Source organism: Hemiscyllium ocellatum, chromosome 12 (genome assembly GCF_020745735.1).
Source record: "Hemiscyllium ocellatum isolate sHemOce1 chromosome 12, sHemOce1.pat.X.cur, whole genome shotgun sequence".
Taxonomy (NCBI): Eukaryota; Metazoa; Chordata; class Chondrichthyes; order Orectolobiformes; family Hemiscylliidae; genus Hemiscyllium; species Hemiscyllium ocellatum.
This window is the reverse complement of record NC_083412.1, coordinates 66,525,922-66,542,513: the sequence shown is the minus strand read 5'-3', so window position 1 is coordinate 66,542,513 and position 16,592 is coordinate 66,525,922. Positions and strand designations below refer to the sequence as shown.

At 39.6% G+C, this 16,592-nt stretch overlaps 1 protein-coding gene across 3 annotated transcripts in view; it reads right to left on the bottom strand.

Annotated features, from left to right (window-relative positions):
• The window catches only part of cip2a (cellular inhibitor of PP2A), a 69,912-nt gene that overhangs the window by 11,662 nt on the left and 41,658 nt on the right, over positions 1-16,592 (bottom strand). For all 3 annotated transcript variants that reach the window (XM_060833623.1, XM_060833624.1, XM_060833625.1), the window contains 5 exons: positions 16,431-16,549; positions 4,735-4,915; positions 3,319-3,393; positions 836-946; positions 271-467 (listed from right to left, as the gene is read on the bottom strand). In XM_060833623.1, the coding sequence (XP_060689606.1) occupies positions 271-467; positions 836-946; positions 3,319-3,393; positions 4,735-4,915; positions 16,431-16,549 (683 nt within the window). The remainder of the gene's footprint in view (positions 1-270; positions 468-835; positions 947-3,318; positions 3,394-4,734; positions 4,916-16,430; positions 16,550-16,592) is intronic.

The window sequence follows — 16,592 nt, the reverse complement described above, 5'->3', positions numbered from 1 at the left end:
TGCAGCTGGACCTAGGATATTACTTTGAAGAACCCTTGTATTGAATTCTTGGACTCTATGACTTTCGTTAAATACAATAAAAACTCATTTGTGCTAATGTTCTGTGCTACCATAAAAGAGCAGATTAATTGTTGTCTATGAACACGGATGCTACTGCTGTAATTCATTTCACAGAATTATTATATTGCAAATCATTTGGCTTATTACATCTACACCGAAGGCAGCTAAGGATTACTGCACGAAACAATATCAGAAATCACTAAACCTTACTTTTGAGCAAGACCTTTAGAGGTAACCTTTAAAGACTCATGCTCTTCAGAAATAGCCTGCAATTTACAATTATGCTGATAAAGTTCTTCAATATCAGCCTTGGCACGGTCAGATTCCAACAGTTGGGTCTTCAGTACTCCATCAAGTTCTTCATTTTTTCTCTCTGCATCCATTAGAAGTGAAGCTAACTGTCGTGCCTACAACAATAATTCATGATATGTAATAATTCAGACTAAATATTATATAATTAATTAACTATAAAATATTTATAAAAATATTTAATGATTGATCGTTGTTGTTCATTTCCATAGAATAAAAGAACTTCAGACATTAGAGATTTCTATAGTACTAACATCTATTTGATTACCTTTTTACTTTCCATTTCATAGCTATTAGCATAGCTAAACCACCAATCTGTGCCTTATCTTGCTATACTTCATAAATTCATTAAACTAGAAAAATTGCAAGCTCGAGAATTAGTCTACTTTTGACAAAACTTTTACAATGAACAAATCCGAATTGTGCAATTTAAGAGAACAGATGAAAAAAACTGAATTCAAAATACCTCGGCTTCTGCATGGGCTCTCTGACAGCGGTACTGGGCAATCAAACGATCCGCCTGTGCTAGGGCCAATGCCTTGGCTTCCAATAAGTCCTGTAAACGATTTTCTTTGGACTAAGCAAAATAAAAGTTTGATCTTAAATTACACTCATGCTAAACATTGTAAATATTGAAACACATTTCAGGGAAAAAAAAAGTCTGCAGTGTTCTAAAATCTGTAAATCAAATGCATATATGCACTCTGTTGTCATGCCCAATCACAGTGAAGGGAGGAATGCAAATGAATAAATAATGGAACAGCCACTTCAACATGAACGTTATCACTTTATAATGTTATAGAAACAGGAGACACAAGTGGCCTTTGATGCATCCTCCAATCTCCAAGTGCAAGCAACACAAAAGAAAATAAATTACAGATAAACTGTAGGCAACCATGTCCAAAATTATCCCCCAAAATAAGTATGTTGCACTGCAATGGGGAATAGAAAAATGGCAACTTATTTAAACCTATATTTACCTCATTCTTCATGGTTTAGGGACTATAACACCCTAAAAGTAACAGATAAACAAGGGTGCTAATGGGAGACTAGACCTAACAGTCTCATAAGCAGGAGGGAATTGAAAATGAAAAAAGGAAATTGCTTCCCTTCTATTTCATATCTTTCAACCATCAGTTTCAAATAGGAAAGAAGCGGTCTCACTTCAAAAATAGATACATTTTGAGCAATTTCACCCATAAATCAGAAAAAACAAATTGAGATATTACATAACGGTGGCAAAACCTCACAATTTTGGGCTTGTGTAAAGTGGATTGACTAATGTTAGAATTAGAATCCCTACTAAGAGGAAACAGGCTATTCGGCCCAACAAGTCCACACTGACCTTCTGAAGATTAAACCACCCAGACCTATTCCCCTCCTCTATATCTACCACTGACTAATGCACCTAACCTACACTATGGGCAATTTAACATGGCCTATTCACCTAACCTGCACATATTTGGACTGCAGGAGGAAAGCAGAACACCCGAAGGAAACCCATGCAGACACTGGGAAAATGTGCAAACGTCACATAATCACCCGAGGTTGGACTCGAACTAGAGTCCCTGGAGCTGAGAGACAGCATTGCTAACACGGAGCCACCGTGCTGGCCTCATTATCTATTTAACCATTCAGCCAACTGATTTAAGTTGGTTGTTGAACTGTAAATAGTTCAAGCCAAGCTGTTTCATCAATGTTGCTCAATAACAGAAAGTAATTCTTTTCCTGAATGTTCCTTCTCTACCCTTAGCCAGACTGCACTAGTACCTTATTTTCAACCATAAGCATTCTTATGAAGTTTACCTCCAATTAATGTTCTAAATTTATAATCTTTCAGCCATTTTTATCTGCACAATCCTTCATATTCCCAGTTTTTTGCTGCGGCAACTGTAAATTTTATGTGTTGTAGAGACCTTCTCTTAAGCTTAATTGGCTGACTGGAAGGGCAGGTTGGATGGGATAGATTTAATTGAGGTTCACCATCCATTTCCACTGACATTTAGAATAAAATTTTAAACATATCTACTGTCACATTTTAAAAATATCAACTGAAAATATACATGTCTAAGTGCATTTGTTATCATTGCACTGCCCCAATGGGCTTTGAGTGTAAATTGATAACTGATTCAGAAACACGTGTGATTTAGTGGAGGAGGATAAAGGGAATAAAAGTAACATAAAAAAGGGTTCTTGTGGCAGTAGCAGTGCCCCTATCTCTGGATCAGAAGGCCTTTGTTTAATCCCACCTGCTTATGAGAGACTGTTAGAAGGTCTATTCTCCCATTAGCACCTTGTTTATCTGTTACTTTTGGGGTGTTATAGTGCCCTAAACCATGAAGATTAATGTAAATATTGGTTTAAGTAAGTTGCCATTTCCACGATCCCCATGATCAATTCCCCAGTTGCATCCTGCAAGAGGCCCACACTTAGCTACTTTCTTTTTATATACCAGTAGGTCTTGTTATTAGTCTTTATATTTCTTAACAATTAATTCCATTATAAATTTGTTTTTAACTCACTTAAATCATTTATTTTTTCATCTGCTGTTGGTTCTTAATCCCCTAGCATTACACTTGCTTTGTGGGCCTTAGTATTTGAGTAATGATAGGTTATTAGGCGGATTTTAAAAATGTTACATTATACAATAAAAAGGACACTACTTCAGTCTTGAAGTGCTAAAAATAAGCCACTGATGTTATCTGCTACTACAGTGCAACTGCTGCATCAAACTAAAGAACAATTCAACAATCCCTTCACAATCTGGATTTCTGTTGTCAGAAAACATCCTGCAGAAGAAACTGCACAAATGAGAGAAAGTTTTAAAATATCCTCAGATCTTTAGAAGTGGTTTTCTAACTTTTAAAATAAGGCCTCATTGTGCAATACATGATTTCTGTTTCTGTAACATGTAGCATGTAGAATTACCAACTTTTAATTGTTACTTACAGCGAGAGATGAAAGTTTCTGTTCATACACATCCATCACATCTGACAATCTCACATCCTTAACTTGTTCCTTCACCTTTATTCAGCCAAATAAAAAACACAAAAAATTTAAGATTTTTGGCTCAGCCAAACCAGTTTATAAATATCCATAGTTTACACAAAACAACTGTCAACAAAACTTAAATTATAAGAGAGTTCTGATGAAGAGCGACCAGACTTGAAACTTTATCTCTGGTTTGTCAATCAGATGTTGCTGAGTTTCACCAACAATTTGCGTTTTTGGTACTACATTATAACCACATGGCAGATAAGTTTAGTACTTACGCTTTGAGGCCAGTTTTCAATACAACAAACTTTGCTTTAACTAGCACCTTATTAAAGGCACATTTGATAAACTGGCAAAATTATGCACCTCAGATACCATGAAGTTTATTGTATTAATTTGTCCAATTATGATAGTTCTTTTATACTAATTAACTCAATGTAAATACACCTCTTGTTCAATTGAATGACCACACAAAGATCAACAATTAATTCAATTTTGAGTCCATATCTCCTCAAATATGTGAGCTGCCATGATATCAGAGTAAATCAGTTGAGGGTCTAAATAAGAAGGCCCTCTGTCGATAGGTATTATTTAAAGCAAAGCTGCATTATTATTTGTGACCTATACTGTAAGTAAAGTATAACAGTAAAGTGTATACACCTTGTATTATGTTTTTATTATTTAGTGATTTTAGTGATTATGTGAATGTATTGGAATATTTGATCAATTGGCACACTCCTGCTCCCATAGGTGCCAGTTAATAAAAGGTTTACTGTATACACAATTTCAAGAAACACGATTAAACCATTTTCAATTTTTCCACACAATTCTGACAGTCAAGAGGCTCCATCTAGGATAAAACAGCCCACTTGACTAACATCCCAACATCATTTTGAATATTTACTCCACCATCACGCACAACATGGCTCTATTTACAAGATATAATTTACAAAATACAGTGCTGTGTACTTTTTTTCTACCAGCTAGAAGGGCAAAGACAGCAGGTATACAGGAACACTATGTCCGCCACGTCACAACTCATCATGACTCAGAAATATATCAATGTTCTTTCTTGATCAGAGGGTCAAAATCATGGCGTTCCTTTCCTATTTCCAAATAGGCTGCACCAATTCAAGATGGTAGTTACTCACTTCTTCTCAACAACATTTACGAGCTAGTAATAAATGCTGATCTTACAGTGATATCCATATCCCATGACTAAACAGAAAGATTACATGAGATACATCATGGCTCAACAGCATCTCCAGCTCCCTCTAATAAAGAGTTAGCATCAACTAGATTTCAGCACAATATTAAAAGGTAAATGACAATGACAAATATGTTATATGTCCAAGAACATTCAATACAAACCTCCACTCCTAATTGCAATTTATCAATTAACTCATGGATATTAGACCTGGCAACATCGGTTGTACTTGAACATTTTGATCGGACAAAGCTTGCTGAATGCTGATGGACTGGAACTTTTTTCATTACATGGTCAGTGTTCTGCTGTTTATAAGCATTATTGGCAGCAATGCTTTCTCCAAGCCTAAAAAGAACAAAGCAGTATGAATGCAAAATGTCTTCTCACTCTTCACTATATTCAGAACAGCATACATTCTCATTCTGATGGAGTGTAAGAAATTTTACATTTTTATAGCAGTTACAAAATTTATAGGATTTGCAACATTAAAAGTTCCAACACTCAAAATCTTAAGATCATAAAACATAGGATTAGAAGTAAGGCCATTCGGCCCATCGAGTCCACTCCGATTCAATCATAGCTGATGGGCATTTCAACTCCACTTACCAGCATTCTCCCCATAGCCCTTAATTCCTTGAGACATCAAGAATTTATCAATCTCTGCCTTGAAGACATTTAGCATCCCAGCCTCCACTGCACTCCGCGGCAATGAATTCTACAGGCCCACCACTCTCTGGCTGAAGAAATGTCTCCGCATTTCTGTTCTGAATTTACCCCCTCTAATTCTAAGGCTGTGTCCACGGGTCCTAGTCTCCTCGCCTAACAGAAACAATTTCCTATCGTCCACCCTTTCCAAGCCATGTATTAGCTTGTAAGTTTCTATTAGATCTCCCCTTAATCTTCTAAACTCCAAAGAATACAATCCCAGGATCCTCAGCCGTTCCTTGTTTGTTAGACCAACCATTCCAGGGATCATCCGTGTGAATCTCCGCTGGACACGCTCCAGTGCCAGTATGTCCTTCCTGAGGTGTGGGGACCAAAACTGGACACAGTACTCCAAATGGGGCCTAACCAGAGCTTTATAAAAAGTCTCAGTAGCACAACGGTGCTTTTATATTCCAACCCTCTTGAGATAAATGACAACATTGCATTCGCTTTCTTAATCACGGACTCAACCTGCATGTTTACCTTTAGAGAATCCTCCACTAGCACTCCCAGATCCCTTTGTACTTTGGCTTTATGAATTTTCTCACCATTTAGAAAGTAGCCCATGCTTGTATTCTTTTTTCCAAAGTGCAAGACCTTGCATTTGCTCACATTGAATTCCATCAGCCATTTCCTAGACCACTCTCCCAAACTGTCTAGATCCTTCTGCAACCTCCACACTTCCTCAGTAGTACATGCCTGTCCACCTAACTTCGTATCATCGGCAAACTTCGCTAGAATGTCCCCAGTCCCTTCATCCAGATCATTAATATATAATGTGAACAGCTGCGGCCCCAACACTGAACCCTGTGGAACACCGCTTGTCACTGGCTGTCATTCCGAAAAACAACCTTTTATCCCAACTCTCTGCCTTCTGTCAGACAGCCAATCCTCAACCCATACCAGTAGCTCACCTCGAACACCATGGGCCCTCACCTTGCTCAGCAGCCTCCCGTGTGGCACCTTATCAAAGGCCTTTTGGAAGTCTAGATAGACCACATCCACTGGGTTTCCCTGGTCTAACCTACTTGTCACCTCTTCAAAGGATTCCAACAGGTTTGTCAGGCACAACCTCCCTTTACTAAATCCATGTTGACTTGTTCTAATCCGACCCTGCTCTTCCAAGAACTTAGAAACCTCATCCTTAATGATGGATTCTAGAATTTTACCGAGGTTAAGCTAATTGGCCTATAATTTTCCATCTTTTGTCTTGATCCTTTCTTGAACAAGGGGGTTACAACAGTGATCTTCCAATCATCCGGGACTTTCCCTAACTCCAGTGACTTTTGAAAGATCTCAACCAACGCCTCCGCTATTTCCTCAGCCACCTCCCTCAGAACTCTAGCATGTAGCCCATCAGAGCCAGGAGATTTATCAATGTTAAGACCTTTTAGCTTTCCTAGCACTTTCTCTTTTGTAATGGCAACCATACTCAACTCAGCCCCTGACTCTCTTTAATTGCTGGGATATTACTCATGTCTTCCACTATGAAGACTGACGCAAAGTACTTGTTAATTTCTCCAGCTATTTCCTTATCTCCCATCACTAGGCTTCCAGCATCAGTTTGAAGTGGCCCAATGTCTACTTTTGCCTACTCTTACAACAGTTTTAAAACTTAAAATCAAAATTTACAGGGGAAGAAATTAAATTTGATGTTACTCATCTTGGAACAGCTTTTGCATTCTATTTTAAGATCATTTATTAATAGCATTTAAGCACCCAAATCATTTATTTCAGATAAACCACAAAAGCCATAAATCCTAAAGCTCTTCCCACACCTCAACTTAGTTCAATAGATGGTATTGTGAATGATTACACTGCAGGACTCATTACACATCCATTGCATTTTGCAACACAGTGCAGACTTCTTAACTAAAATACAGTTTTTGTGCATTAAAAGACAAAGCAAAATTTTGTTTCTATTTAGGCTCCTGAGCCCGACCAACCACAGCCACCTTCCAGTTGACAAAATGCCAGCAACCTGAAATATTAACTCACTTTTCCTCTCCACAGATGCTTTCAGATCTGAATATTTCAAGCAGTCTTTTAACTTCTAATTTCCAGCTTCTGAAATACTGTTGTGTCCTAGCCCTTAAAGCCTAAGGGGGTCATGGATTAGGGAACATTGGGAAGAAGATAGTTGACTCAAAGTGCCACATCCAAAGGTTATTGAACAAAGTAAAATCTCATGGTATATGGGGTAACATATTGACACAGAAGATGGTTCAGCTAACAGGATAGAAATCATAATGGCTTCTGCAAGTTGAGAAGATATAATAATTGGTATTGTACAGGGATCATTTCTGGGACCTTAACAGATTGCCTCCATCTCTCAAGTCACTTGTGTAGTTGTCAAATTTGCTGATGACGAAAGATAGAAAAGGAAATCATGAAGAGAACATAAAAGTAGTTAATAAAAGTTAGAGGTAGAATTAAGTGAGTGGGCAAAAATATGACAAATGTGCAATTTTCCATTTTGGCAGCAAAAATAAACATCTAATCGCAATGTCACAGAGATGTACAGCATGGAAACAGACCCTTCGGTCTAATCCATCCATGCCGACTAGATATCCCAACCCAATCTAGTCCCACCTGCCAGTACCCGGCCCATATCCATCCAAATGCCTCTTAAATGTTGCAATTGTATCAGCCTCCACCACTTCCTCTGGCAGCTCATTCCATATACATACCATTCTCTGTGTGAAAAAGTTGCCCCTTAGGTCTCTTTTTTATATTTCCCCTCTCACCCTAAATCTATGCCCTCTAGTTCTGGACTCCCTGACGCCAGGGAGTCTATTTATCCTATCCATGCCCTTCATAATTTGGTAAACCTCTATAAGGTCACCCCTCAGCCTCTGACACTCCAGGGAAAACAGCCCCAGCCTGTTCAGCCTCTCCCTGTAGCTCAGATCCTCCAACCCTGGCAATATCCTTGTAAATCTTTTCTGAACCCTTTCAAGTTTCACAACATCTTTCCGATAGCAAGGAGACCAGAATTGCACGCAATTTTCGAACAGTGGCCTAACCAATGTCCTTTACAGAAGAATCTGGGTGCCCTAGTGCATAAATTACAAGGGGCTGTTAAGAAGACACAGCAAGCATTAAGAAAGATAATGGAATGTTATCATTTATTACTAGGACAACAAAATGAAGCAGGTTATACTTCAGTTATACTGGGTATTAGTGCAACCACATCTGAAGTAGTGTGCAGTATTGGTCACATTATTTAAGGAAGTAACTGCATGGGAAACAGTTCAAAGAAGGTTTGTCAATACATGGAATGAACAGGTTGTTCCATAAGAAAAGGCTGAATAGGCTGGCCTTACATCCACTCAAGTTTAGTGGAGTTAGAGGTGGCTTGACTTGATGGAACTATATAAAAGCTCAAAAGGACTTGACAGGATGAATATGGGAAGAACATTTTCTCTTACAAAAGGATCTAGAAGTAGGGATCAATGTTAAGGGATTATCCATGTAAAACAGTGTGAAGGCAAAAGTCTCCCTGAAAAAAGTGTTGAAAACAAAGTCTTTGAATAATTTTAAGGCAGAAGTGCATAGATTCTTAGTAAGCAAGAGGGAACAGTTATCAGAGGTAAGTAGAACTGCAAATTTGAGATTACAGTTAGATTAGCCACTATCTGATAATGACAAAAATAAAGGCCCAAGGTACAGAATGGCGTACTCCTGTATATCAAATTCCCTTCCTGTCACTAGCAGCACCAAGGAAGGTCACGTATTGGGTCCAGCTCCATTTGCTGTCTACTTCTCAGCAATATATGCTTCACATAGTTAGGAAGGAGAGATCACATTTCAAGTGAAACATAGTCTAAGTAAATACTTCAGGGATTTTGGAAGCAGCATTGAAATTTGGTGCAGAGGACAAGAGGTGCTTTTTGTTTTTTTTATTAGCTCAGTTTGCAAGGTTTCTATTTTAAAAACTGGATGAACTGAAGCCTAGGGCTGGGGGCAGAGCACAAGTCAAAGAGTAACATCACAGAAAAACTGTTTTATTGATAAGTAATAGCTGCTAATTTGACTACTGGGATAGGTTACTTTCAGATTGTGTGCAAATGGCAGAAATATTTACACAGATTACAAACCAAAAGATCAGTAAGAATTTTTAAAACAATAAATTAAGAAATAAGTAAATGAAATAGGCCAAGCAATTTATTGTACCTGCATGATGTGGGAAATAGTGAACCACACTGTAGTTCACAGTAATTACATTCGTAAAATAAAAATTGCCTGCTTGAGGAACTCTAGACTCAGATTTGATGAGCTGGAGCCTGAGCTTCGAACACTGCAACATAGTTTGGGGAAGAGTTATGTGGACATTGTGTTTCAGGAGGCAGTCAAAAGCCTTAGATTGACCACCTCAAGTTTGGTCAGTGCACAGCAATGGAAGGATTAGACTGCAAGCGACGCAGAGAGAAGTTTCCAGCAGGTAGTGCTGAAGGATCCTCATTCTGGATTAGTGGTGCTGGAAGAACACTGCAGTTCAGGCAGCATCCAAGGAGCAGCGAAATCGACGTTTCAGGCTTTTGGCAAAAGCCTGAAACGTCGATTTCGCTGCTCCTTGGATGCTGCCTGAACTGCAGTGTTCTTCCAGCACCACTAATCCAGAATCTGGTTTCCAGCATCTGCAGTCATTGTTTTTACCACCCTGAAGGATCCTCAGCCCTTGGATGTGTCTAACAGGTTTGTGATTTTTGCTTCATCTGCAGATGAGAATTGAAGCTATAGAGAGGATGAGCAAACTAACCATAGCACCATGATAAAGGGAACTGTTCAAGAAGGGGGAAGCAAAGAAAAAAGTAGTTGTGATCAGGGGAACATAGTCAAGGGAATAACATTTTTCTGTAGTCAGGTTTGAGATTCCCAAAGACTGTGCTGCCTGCCTGGTGCTTGGGCTGCAGAAAGACTTGGGAATGGAAAGGAAATATCCAGTTGTCACAGTGCATGTAGGTACCAATGATATAGATAGAAAGAGGAAAGAGGTTTTGCTGAGGGAATATGAACTTAGGGCTAAATTACACACAGAACTAAAAAGGTAACAATCTCAGTAATGAAAATTGTCCCATAGTCATTATAGAAACATGATTACAAGGAAATCAAAGCTGGGAACTTAACATTCAAGGATATTTAACCTTTCAATAAGACAGGAGGGATGGAAGAGGCGATGGCATAGCACTGCTGACAACAGATGAAATGAGGACAGCTGTGACAGATGATCTGGGCTTGGATGATAAAGTCCATTTGGGGAGAGGTTAAAAAACAACTAAAAGATGGCATTACTTCTACCAATGTATAGACCACAAACACTAACCACCCTGTGGAAAATGCTACAAAATTAACAAATAATTGAGAGCATGAAAAAAGAATAAAACAATAATTGTGGGAGACTTTAATTTTCATGTTGATTGGATTAGTTACGTTGGAAAGAATAGCTGCAACAACAAATTCATAAAGGGTATTCCTCGAGAAATGCGAGATGGAGCCAACCAGGGAGCATGCTAGCTTGGATCTGGTAACAGGTAACAAGAAAGGTTTGATAAATGATCCTAGTAAAAGTGGTGATCATATCATGACTGATTTAACATTCAGCCTGAAAGTGAGAAACTTGAGTTGGAACCAACTGTGTAAGTTAAATAAAGGGAATTACAATGAAATGAGGATAGAGGTAGCTAAAGAAAACTGTACAGACAGATTAACAGGAATGGCAGTAGGCGTTTAAGGAAGCAGTTCATTACACTCACAACTAGTCACCTTACTGGGATGTATTTTTGCTGAGAGAGGGATAAACCAACTACTGCCAACCAAGAACATTAAAGACAGTATTAAGTTGAAAGAAAAAGCATTAAAGACACAAAAGTCAATGATAGCCCTAGAGGCTGGTAGTAACAAATGCAATAAAGGCAGAAAACAAACTACTAGGACAAAGTAGCAATGAATATAAAAACTAACAATTGTTAACTATGCAAAAAGAGAGAGGTCAAAGCAAACATAGGCCCCTTAGAAAATTATTCTAGGAGATGGTTCTGGGGAACAAGGAAATAAATGGTAGAGGAGTTCAAAAGATATTTTGCATCAGTCTTTATAGTGGAAGATATTTCAAACATTCCATTAATACGAAAGAATACCAGAGAAATGAAGTAGCAACATTAGACAACTAAAGGGGCTCAAGGTCCCAATGGTTTACATCCTATGATCCTAAAAGAGGTAGTGGATCCATTGGTTGCAATTTTTCAAAAATCTTTGGATTCTGGAGAAGTACCAGAACATCAGAAAACTGCTAACGTGATGTCCCTATTTGAAAACGGAGTAACTTTAGATGAATTAGTTTAACATCTATTGTTGGAAAAGTATTAAAGTCAATTTTTAAGGTAATAGCAGAACATTTGGAAAATCACAATCTAATCAAGCAGAGTCAGGCCTGGTTTTATGAAAAGGAAAGAAAGAGTGTCGGACTATTAGTGTTTTTCAAGGAAGTCTCAAACAGAGTGGACAGATGGGAACCAATCAACATGTTGCATTCGGACTTGCAAAAGGCGCTTGTCAAAGTACCTTGAAATAACTCCACGAAGGCCGATGCCCTGTCAACAAGTTACCCTTTATTTACACATGCATAAATACAGGACACTGACCCAGCTAGCTTGGAGCCGGCTCCTAGAGGGAGCAGAAAATCTGACATGGTCTTCTTTTTACAAGTGAACAGAACCTCTGACACTTTTCTTTCTTTTTTCGGTCTCCCTTTTTTATTCTTTCCCCCACACCACTGCCTAACAGCGGTAATGCTTATTTCTACCCAGCACCAAGTCATGCGCGTCAGGTGTAGGACATAGTGAAGAACAATAAGTATGTGTATCTTTATTTATATTCTATCACCAGAAAGAAAGGAAACACCAGAGTGGCCAGTGACAATCAATGCAACATGCTGTTTGTGCGTCAGCCAGGACTCCCTGATTGGACCAGGTTAACAGCCCCAATCAGGAAACTCATATTCTATGATAACCACCTGGCTGACCTTTTTCAAGTCACTACATCCCTCCTCCTATAAGTCTTGGTATGTAGGCCTGTTCTTTTTCTCTGTAGCTTTTCTGGAGGTGTGTTTTCACGAGTCGGATTCCTCTGACTCTGCCTCAGATACTGGTGGCATGTGCCGGACCGTAGGCTGCTTCTCGGCCGAAGCTTATTTTCAAGCAGTAACAATGTCACAGTTGCGATATCTGTCGTGTCCAACTTGTCCTCAGAGGTTTCTGCGATGCTAAGTAGAGGGTTAGAACCCACCGTTTCTGACAGCCTTCCTGGATGTTCTGAGGGGCCAGGTATGTTATGGTCCTGCCCCATTTGAGATGCTGTTGCTTTCATATGGTCCACATGCTTGCTTAGGACCGCTTATCTAAACTTTACACATCATGAGACCCGACCTCACATCAGCCATCTTTTCCCATGCAGGGTCATTCTTATGGTGTCACCACCAAATTTCATTCCCTTAACAAAACTGCCTCTCATGCTTAGAAATGTCTTGTGTCTGACATTAGTTTTCCTGCTGCCGTTGCACCCTCCCCCCCACAGATTTTTGATGCTCAGGCTTAGTCAGGTGCTGAGTCTTCTCCCGATTAGCATCACTGCGGGACTGGTTCAAAAATCAAAAAGGAACTGGGACAGTTTGGATATTGAGTGATGGTGTAGGCTGTTCCTTTAAGCTTGCCTTTAAAGTTTGGGCTGCTCTTTCTGCCAGACCAATGAATATTGGAAGGCATGGAATTGTCCTTACAGGCTAAATGCCATGCAACTTTAGAAAAAACTCAATTTTTTGCTGATAACTGATGGTCCATTATCTGTGACCAACACTTTCAGAATTAGAGTGGTGCTGGAAAAGCACAGCTGGTCAGGTAGCATTCGTGAAGCAGGAAAATCGGCATTTCAGGCAAAAGCCCTTCATCAGGACTCTACACTGCCAAAGCCAGACCCAAGTCCAGAAGTCTGTGTATTACAAAAGATGCTCGCAATGTTTCAATTGTTGTAATGAACTCTATGCAGATCCAACCACTTTGAATGGATGTCCACAATGACTAAGAGGACTGGCATAGTCATTGAGTCGTACAGATGTATAGCATGGAGAGAGACCCTTCGGTCCAACTCATCCGTGCTAACCAGGTATCGTAAATTAATCTAGCATTTGCCAGCACTTGGTCTATATCCCCTTTAAACCTTTCCTATTCAAGCTCCCATCCAGATGCCTTTTAAAGTGTTCTAATTGTACCAGCATCAATCATTTCCTCTGGCAGCTTATTGCATACACACACCATCTTTTGTGTAAAAAAGCTGCTCCTTAGGTCCACTTTAAATCTTTCCCCTCTCACCCGAAACCTATGCTTTCCAATTCTGGATTGCCAGATTAGCATGTAACAGAGTCCAGCGTTTAACATAGACATTCCCATGAATATTGGGGAGTTACTGGTGGCAAGTTTTGTCCTTGTCGGCACTCTAGGTACTGCCCAACCGAAACGGCTATGTCAGCATCCAAACCTGCCACCAGACATAACATCCTGCCAACAGCTTCAGTTTGGAAATCCCCAATGAGCCTGGTGCAGTACAGAGTATCTGGCAATGAACTTTGCTCAGGACAATCACTCTTGCTCCCCATAATTTGCCAACCTCTATGGTGATCTGGTATCTCCAGGTCCAGAAAGATCTCAATTCTGGTTGTGATGGTCTTTTTGTTTCCCCCATCACCACCAACTGTTTTAGTTTTCAAGGAAGAGATTTTTTTGTATCCACAGTCTGATATCAAATCAGCAGCAATTGGATGTGTGTCCAGAAAGTTCAAAAAAGCAAATAGACTCTTCCAGTGGCTGGGTCATCGATGGTGTATCCGCCAATGGAAGGCGGTTCAAGTCAACTGCAATTGCCATTTGGCCTCCTGAACAATATTCCAACTTGTAATTTTACACACTCAGAAGAAGAGCACACCTCTTGATTAGATCAGATGTTATGGGTAGCACAGCCCAAACTTCTGTAAGTAGCCCTAGCAGGTGGGGGAATTTGGGGTCCGTTATGATTTCAAATTAACGCCTGTAAAAGGCATTGGTGGAACTTTTTCACCAAAGAGGACGGTCAAACCTTCCTTCCCTCACTGGACATATCTTCACTAGGAATTAGACAAAGTCTGGGAAGCATATGCCATCACGCATTCTTCTCTGCTGGGCCACAAGTAAACCAACACTGCCCAATACCTTCCAGGGAAGCATCACATGTCAGCACATCTCTCTTGGAGTCATAGTGCACAAACACCTTAGATGACAATAGCTGTTTCTTCACTTCTCTAAACGCTACATCTTAGCTACAATTTAATTTCCAAGATGAATTATTTTTCAAAAACAAATGTAAGGATGCCAGGATGGAGGCCAAGTTACATATGAACCCAAGAGAAGACCTAAGCTCTGATATAGACGTGGGAGCTGGGGCCCCTTTGATCACCCTCACTTTATCTTCCATCGGACATAACACAATCCTGTTGACTATATAGCCAAGTTCTTTAATTGCATTGGACTTTCCACTTATTGGCAGATCATCCAGAAAAATGGCAGTAGTAGGCTTTTAAAATGTTCTCCATCGTCCACTGGAAAATGGCACAGGCTGATGACACCTAAAAAGGCAGTCTTGCATACTGGTACACATCCATATGGATATTAATTATAGAATACTTTTGGGAATCCTCATCTAATTACAACCACAATACATATGGCTCACGTGCAACTTCATGAGTTCCAGTCAGAGTTTTCTTACTCAATTCAGGCCTAGTGGAATGCTTTTGCTGTAGCGAGTTCACATACCAGCAGCAACAACAATGGCCGGCCAGCCCGGATCCTCGAGAAAATGTAAGTAGTTTGGACGAGGCTTGGTTTTGTTTTGGGGCTTTGCTGTAGGCAGATCTAGAATTCCTTTGTTCAGGATATGTCCTGAGTGAGGCTATGCAATGCCAATCTAAACCTTTTCTACTCATATACCCATCAAGATGCCTTTTCAATGTTGCAATTGTACCAACCTCCACTACTTTGTCTGGCAGCTCATTAGAAGTTCTGCTGAATTGCTCTGATGTTGGATTCTTATTCAATTTTCTCTATTTCAGGTTTCTGATGTGACATTATGGATCCTTTAGATTCTTTCATCTCCAACACAGATTATACTTCTGCAGTCCTCAAGTCAGTAGCCTCCTTTATCAGAGTTATCTTAGTTAGCACTGAATGTAACTGTCTGTTTGAAACATTCTGTACAACAATGAACCCGTTCACTTCTGCAGACAGTCTTAATTGCCTATTTGTCTTGAGGCAGCAGGTTATCAAACACAGGAGTAAATATTCAATTCAGGAGACAGCAAACTCAATTTGCAAATGCTCGAAGTTTGCACAAAGAGTACCGAAAGGGTATTGAGTGAACTCTGATTTGTCAATGAATGTGTTCCTATTGCTGTTTATTGATCACTTGATCCTAGCTTCAAGCAATGTGGTCTGACAATAAGTCTGAAGAGTTGGAGTTCTTGTAAAAATCCATCCACGACCACATACTTCGACTCCAGTCACCATTAACAACGGACTCTTCCATTCAATATAGAACTTTGCTATCTTGGAAGCATCCTCTCCAATAATACCATTAAGGTTGATGAAATCCACCATCACCTGGTAAACTCTCAAGCTCAGCATTTGACAGGGCTCATTCACACACCATGGAAAGAGCACAAGTTTGTCTCAGAACAAAGTGTTGCATACCTGCCATTGAGAATTTACTCAGAGCTCACTTGGGACAAAGTCAATGCCTAAATCCACTCCTCTGACATGTGACTTCATACACAGTATTTGCAATCAGCTACAAAAATTGACTTTTAGCTTAACATCACACAAGATGACATCAGACAAAACTGAAATTGTTATTTTACCCTTACTTTCTGAACACTTATCCTTCAGTGTCAGGAGCATCCACACCTGAACTTCTTTATATGCCATTCCAGTGCCCAACATTTCAGCTGCAGCAAAGTCCACTACAATGTAAGTGAATTCTACAATTTATATTTTTATCGACTTGCATTGGGTATCAAACTGATGGTGCACGGTCATGGCGATCACACAACCCGAACAACACTTGTAACACTTACATTATAGCAGGAAAATCAGGCAAAGATGCTGCCTCAAACAGGATCTTTAATGCAAGTTGTACTTGCTCTCTGTTTTCAGATGTCAAAGCAAATGACAAAGCTGGAGCAAGTCGTTGATCCTGGAAAAGAATTTTAAAAATTGCATAACCATAAAATTTGTGT